This window comes from Lindgomyces ingoldianus (genome assembly GCF_010093535.1).
Source record: "Lindgomyces ingoldianus strain ATCC 200398 unplaced genomic scaffold BDR25scaffold_19, whole genome shotgun sequence".
NCBI lineage: Eukaryota > Fungi > Ascomycota > Dothideomycetes > Pleosporales > Lindgomycetaceae > Lindgomyces > Lindgomyces ingoldianus.
In genome coordinates this window covers 649801-657210 of record NW_022985180.1, presented here as the reverse complement: position 1 = coordinate 657210, position 7410 = coordinate 649801, and the positions used below count along the sequence as shown (strand labels likewise).

Genomic DNA, 7410 nt, shown 5'->3' with positions numbered 1-7410 from the left:
TTCATCTTAGGAAGCCTAGAAACAGTGCTTCAATCTAACAAGCTTAAGCTCTATTACTAGCAGCAGAAAAAATAATTTATAGGTGTTAGTAAAAGAGTTTTTTAACTAGCTTATTAAACAGTAACTACTTAAAAATTATAAAAACTATATACAGGCATAGAATATAGTAACAAATTAAAGATAGACATTAAAAAATCTTAAAAAAATGTTAATTTTTTAAAGTAAACTATACATAGTAGTAGTAAAAGCGCTGTTTAAGTTAAAAAATAAAATAGTATAATATTTTTATAAAAAACTTTATTAATTTAAACTTAAATATTAAACTACTTAAAGTTAATTAAATATTTATATAATAGTAAGGCAAAAATTAAGTTCTAAAAAAATAATTTAATAAACTTAAAATTTTTATAAAAGCAAAGTTTTAAGTAGCTAAATAGGTTTTTTAAAAATTTAATATCTATATTATTTTATAGCCTAACCTTCTTATAGTCTTTATTATCCTTAAAATTCTTATTACAACCTTATTAAGCATAAATTTTAGCTTTTATATAATTAAGCTTTTTTTTTAGCTTAATATATAGCTTACTAGCAGCATATATAAAGTGTTTTCTAGTAAAAGAATTACACTTACTACTCTTAATTACGCTTTTAAAAAACAGGCTAAAGCTTATATACTACTACTAATAGTATAAATAGTTCTTCTTAATCTAAGCTTTTAATACTTTAAAAGTTAACTTAATAAAACTATAGTTAAGTAAGTATAGTAAAAAAAAGCAGATAATATAGCTAGTAGCTTTAAAAATAGTTATAACAGCTTTATTTTAATAAATTAAGACATTATTAAAAATTATAACTATAAGCTAGGTCTTATAAGTTACTTAAAGTGTAAAAAAAAGTACTACTTAATTTAATTAATAAACTTTTTATAGTTAAAATAACTTTTTTTATTTCTATATAAAGCAGGTAACTGTTTAACGTACTTCACGGGCGAGTTGCTTACACACCCAAGTCGCTTACTTTTGCTAAGACCCTACCCTAATAAACTCTATTATAGCCTATAACAACCTGCTCTAGCACTATATAGTACAGTACAGCCTAGAATATTATTTAGATACTACTTCTACTTCTTGCTTACACATTTATGTGTTATGCCTAGTCTAATTGCACTATCTACAGCGCCTTTAGAATAGCTTACCTACTTTAGCGTACACCTGCTTCTTTACCTTTTTTTTATTACTGCGCGCTTTAAACTCTTTTAGAGCTGTTAAGTGTAGGCTTTTTTAAATTATTAAAGTTTTTTCTGCCTTAATCTGCTTTTTTTATGTAATTTATGTTATATAGTAGCCTTATTAGCTGCTTAAAGCTTAGTAATTTTCTATTATACTAACACTAGCTTATATATAATTATTACTGCCCTTTTTAAAACTTTTTTAAACACCTTAACTATAAAAGTTAGTAAACTATTTATATACTTCTAAATTTTTATTTTTATAAGCATTAATTATAACCTAAGTTTTAAAGTATTACTTAGGGTTTATAACTACTAAAGCTTATTATATATAAGTAGTAGTAGTAATAAAGTGCGCAACTTTATATTAAGACTTATTATAACTTATTATAAGTTAAAAGAAACTAATCTAGCGCTTTAAAACTTTTCTTAAATATTACTAAAAGTAATTATAGCATTATAAGCTACTTTAAAGCATAGTAAAAACTTTATTTTTATAATATAAGTAATTTAGTTATGTAGTTATAAGGTTTTTAGCTTAGCACTTATACACTTTTTTTAAAGAAGTAAAACAACCTACATGTAAGAACAGAGCTCTGTACCACTACGCTAATACAACTAAAAAGGTGCGAATAATTAACTAACGTTAATTATTGCGTACAGAATAGTATATATACCTGTCGCACGTAAGCACCATCTCAGCCTTACACGTAAGCGCTATCCTAGCCTTACATTATCCCCCTTCTTAGCAGACGCATGTCCCAGGCGTCACATGACCTACCCGCAGCTCAGAGGCGCCTATGCGCATGTCTCGGTTACCGGCCAGAGGCTGACCACCTGCGGCCCAGAGGCGCGAGATAAACACGACGCAACGCTCAGTGACCACGCCAGCTAAGCCATACACACTAGACCTCCTAGCAGCTACAACGTGGCGCTAGAAGAGGCCGCCTTACGTTTTAGTCTAACAACTAGCAAAGCTGTCTAAGGTGTGGGTTAAACGCGCAACTGTCCTTATTGTTAGTTAATTATTATGTAAGAATAGAGCTCTATACTACTACGCTAATATAACTAAAAAGGTGTAAATAATTAACTAACGTTAATTATTGCGTACAGAATAGTATATATACCTGTCGCACGTAAGCACCATCTCGGCCTTACACGTAAGCGCTATCCTGGCCTTACACTACATTAAGTAGCTATAAAAAGTGTAATAAGTAAAAAAGTATATAAATAGTAATAATTTTATTATTTTTATAGTATTACTAAAAATAAAGTAAGTTATAGCTTTTATAGCTATTAATAACTAGTAAATAGTAGCTGCTAATAGTATACTTCTTTATATGCGCGTTAAAGTGCTTTAACTAGTCTAGACTAAGCTAATTAGTAGTCTAGCTGTGCTTAGAGATTATATAACTTAATTTTAAAGTAGATTTTTTTTATACTAGTTTAAAAAGTAGTTACTACTTTAAAAGATAATAAAAAGTAAAATAGCCTACTTTTTAGCATTAATGCTTTAGATAGCTGTTATCTACTTCTAGTTACCTAGCTAGACTGCTTTTAGCTATTTTTATCTCTCTAAATTTATAATAACTGCTCTAGTAGATATTTTACCTATTATAAACCTTATTTTATTAAAGTTATACATGTTATTATTTTAGATGCTATACTTAGCTTTAATATTTTTTATAAAGTTAAACTAGCTTTAAATTACTATAAAATTTTTATAAAAAGCTTTTTTATAGTTATACTTATACTTAAACTTTACTTTAAGCTTTAAGTAACACTTAATAAACATATTAAGCTAGTTTATGCTAATATAGCCTATATTATACTTAGCGTGTAAAGAATTAGCTATATTAGCTATAGCTGCTAGCTAGAGAGGAAATCCTTATATATTTAGCTTAAGTATGTGCTAAATAATTACCTACTTTTTATTATTATCTAGCTTTTATAAGTTAGCTATATAATTAGCTTAAAAAGGTTATTTAGTGTGTTAGTTACTTATTATTTTTTAAAAAACCTTATAAATAGCTGTAGTGTGTTACTTAAAAAGTATTATGTTTTATTTAAAAGCCTAAAGTATAAGCTACATCTAATATTTCTTTAACACATCTAAGTAGTGTTATTAGAAATGCATTAGTGTAAAAAAAGTAGTGTAGTAAGGTTTTAGTAAAAGTAAGTAACTTAGGTGTGTAAGCAACTCGCCTGTGAAGTACGTTACTATATAGGCTAAAAGAATAGCCTATGTTTTCCTACACTGTATATTCTAGGTATATTAACTTTTATAGCTTATAGGCTTATAAGCCTTATACTACTAGCTAGTCTTTTTTATTAAAAATTAACTTATTAAAAAACACTAAATTATCTTATGTAAAATAATAAAAAGATTAATAATAAAGCTCTTAAAGCTCTTTATTATAGCTAAGTAAAAAAAAGCTATAATGTACACTTACTTTATTTATAATCTTTAAGGTAACAAAAAATAGTAGATTAAAAGATATATACACCTTACTTTATTTATAACTAATATAACGTACTTTATAGGCAAGTTGCTCACACACCTAAGTTACTTATTTTGCTAAAACCCTACTAAACTACTCTTCCTACACTAATGCATTCTCTATAACACTACTTAGACGCACTAAAAGAATGTTAGATACAGCTTACACTCTAAGCTTTTAAACAAGACATAAAACTCTTAAAGAAATATGCTATAGCTATATATAAAGTTTTATAAAAGATAATAAATAACTATAGTGCTAAATAACCTTTATAAGCTAATTCTACAGCTAAATTATAAAGGCTAAGTAATAAAAAGAAGCAGGTAATTATTAAGACTATACTTAAGCTATATGCGCAAGAAATTTCCTCTTAAATAGCATTTATAGCTAATATAGCTAATTCTTTGCGCACTAAGCATAATCTAGGCTATGTTTACATAAACTAGCCTAGTATGTTTATAAAGTGTTATTTAGAGCTTAAAGTAAAGTTTTAAGTATAAGTATAGTTAAAAAATATTTAGCTAATTATAAACTCTATTTTACTAAAGTTATACATGTTATTATTCTAGATGCTATACTTAGCTTTAATATTCTCTATAAGGCTAAACCTACTCTAAATTACTTTAAAACTCTTATAAAAAGCTTTTTTATAGTTATACTTACACTTAAATGTTACTTTAAGCTCTAAATAACACTTTATAAATGTACTAAGCTAGTTTATGTAAACATAGCCTAGATTATGCTTAGCGCGCAAAAAATTAGCTATATTAGCTATAAATGCTATCTAAGAGGAAATTTCTTATGCATATAGCTTAAGTATAGTCTTAATAATTACCTGCTTCTTTTTATTACCTAGCCTTTATAATTTAGCTGTAGAATTAGCTTATAAAGGTTGTCTAGCGCTATAGTTATTTATTATCTTTTATAAAACTTTATACATAGCTATAGCATATTTTTTTAAGAGTTTTATGTCTTATTTAAAAGCTTAGAGTGTAAGCTATATCTAATATTCTTTTAGCGCGTTGAAGTAGTGTTATAGAGAATGCATTAGTATAGAAAGGGTAGTTTAGTAGGGTCTTAGCAAAAGTAAGCAACTTAGGTGTGTGAGCAACTCGCCTGTAAAGTACGTTACTTGTTTATTCTAGTATCTTTATTTACTATAGACTAATTTCTTAAATAGAGCTTTTTTATTTTTATTACTAATCTTAGTAGGTCTTCTAAGCTTTATAGTTAGTAGTTTACAGACGCTACTATAGTTTTTTAAGTTATTCTCTACATTTTAAACTGCATAAAGAAAGTAGCCTTTATAGTTAGTAATAGTAATTCTAGACTACCTAAGTAAAAGAAACTAATAAATGTTTATATAAATGTAATTATTAAGCTCTTAACTACTTAGTTTAATATACTAGGGTTGTTAGAGCTAACAAGGAAGGCTAGAGATGCTATAGGCGCGATACATTATAACCTAACACGTTGTTACTCTTAAAAAAGTTAGTATACACACTTCTTTATATAAAATAAAAGCTTTAACTTACCTAAGGTAGTTCTATTAGGTTTTTATTAATATATAGTAGATCTTGTTAAAATTTTAATCTCTTATATAATTTTAGTAGGGGAAAAAAATTCCTGAGGGCAGTGCCAAGAAAGGCCCCGATTTTTGCATATAATAGATGCGTCATTGGACTGTCCGTCAGTGGCTGTGCTACAACACGCCTCCGCGTCTCGAGTGTTGATGGGCTGCCTCACATTTTCGACAGCACTAGGCGTCAATCAGGCGCAGGAATATTTACTACCGGTCAGCGATGCTCGCAGCTAGTTTTGCGCCGACTGGCTTTACAATATTTTGCTGAGTAGGCCAGACTGGACGGCCAGCCACAAGGACGCCGTAACGCTACCGTAAAAGCGTCTTGTACCCTCTAATGTTATATTTGTTTTCCCAAAGCTCAAATACCCCACTTTCGTTCAAAGATTGTTCAATCAACCTGATTCCTCCAAGCATAACTGTATTATGGCTGAATCACCGACCGAGCCTATATCTCCTACCTCTAAAGACAATATGGAGAGGTTTCGCAAATGCTGGATAGCTAGTACTGCCGACAATAATCTTACGCTCCACGGCTTCCGTCGTTTCAAAACTACGCATCTATTAAACCTCCGCCTCCTCGAACATGAGATCGCCAACATGGATCATACCATTTACCAGGTCGGCCTGAGCCAGGGCCTAAGCCCTTCGCCCACTGACCGATTGGGCCTCAATCATGTTAAGAGGGACACAGAGGTACCAAATATCAACGATAGTATAAATCAAAGCTTTATCCTAAAACTGCGTGACCTTCTTAGACAATATGGTGTGGAGCGATATCTACGCTTGGAGTGCCCAAGCTGACAAAAACTCAACAGATGAAGCACTCGCAGCCTTCAACAACATTATGACAATGGAGACATTCTCATTAATCGATGACGAGAAGCTGTCCAGCATGCACGGTGACCTCAGTCTGTACGAAGTGTACAAGACTAGGTTGCTCAGGGTGGACCTGGGGACGCGATCCAGGACGGACCCATTCCAGCGCTGGTTTCACAGATACCTGCGAGAATTTCGGTACTGGAAACTGTCGAGAAAGTCACAGAGCAATGACGAAGGTCTCGGGTCGTTTTCTGGACACCACCGCTGGTCCTATCAGAACACGATATTGATAGCTGAGGTTATCGGACGTGTAACGACTGCAGCGTTGACGGCTGTTTTTCTAGTAACTCCCTTAGCTATCTTGTCACACGAGTCTTCAAAAAATGTCCAGCTTATTGTTGTCTCGGTTTGCATTCTCATTCTATCATTTCTCGTGTCGCTCTTTTTGAAGGTATCCAGCTTTGAGATGATGGCGGTATCCGCTGCTTATGCGGCGGTTCTGTCGGTATTTGTTTCCAACGCTCCAGCAAAGTTCTAAGTTGGAATTATATGATTGGGGACTGTGAGGTGTTAGAAAAGATAGAGCATCGAATATATTGGTAGGCTAGGATAGGTACTAGAGAATCAACGCGATACAATTCTAACTGGAGCAAAGAATCCTCATGGAAAAGCATGGCTGAGGTATTGACAAATACCGGCGAGCCTAGTGTACAGCACGGGCTTTTATATTGGCGGTGCATAATCAAGTGCCCGTACCTATCTCCGCTCATGGTCACGTACGCGTCTAATCACTTACCGAACCATCAAGCTAAAAACACACCCCAAAGGTCGAATACTGGTGATACCACGCCGAAAAGGTAAAATGCCTGACTGGAGAAGTCGGCCCTTGATAAGGTGCGGCATGGTTTAGAGAAGTGGTGGCGGTAGGCCCTTCAGGACACATTACAGTGGTTCTTTCTAAGATCTGTGACTGAAATACATGAACAATGGTTAAGCTTATCCCCAATAGTGTTTTAAGGTTATGGTGGAATGGCAGCCCTAACAGGGAGGGCGGCAGATCCGCACCGTTCACACTCTTGCGTAAGAGGCGTAGTGATGAGAGGCGTTAAATGCTGGCTGAACCGTTGATGTTCCCGCTGTAAGGGGCTGGGGCTGAACAACGTGCCTGAGCCCCGATGGCCACCTCAACTCCTGAAGGTGCTCCATCAACACCGCCTCCGGCACGAGAAGACGCACGAGGAAGCCGAGCGCGAAGGAGCATGAGGCCCAGCAGATAC

The 7410-nt window shown here is 32.7% G+C and overlaps 1 protein-coding gene across 1 annotated transcript; it reads left to right on the top strand.

Moving 5' to 3' along the window:
* Positions 1-5785: 5785 nt before the first annotated feature.
* Positions 5786-6671, top strand: BDR25DRAFT_288333 (uncharacterized protein; the record flags this gene model as incomplete). The annotated part of the gene is made up of 2 exons (XM_033688383.1): positions 5786-6056; positions 6112-6671. The coding sequence occupies 2 exons, from the start codon at positions 5786-5788 to the stop codon at positions 6669-6671; spliced, it is 831 nt and encodes a 276-aa protein (XP_033546715.1).
* Between the last annotated feature and the right edge of the window lie 739 nt (positions 6672-7410).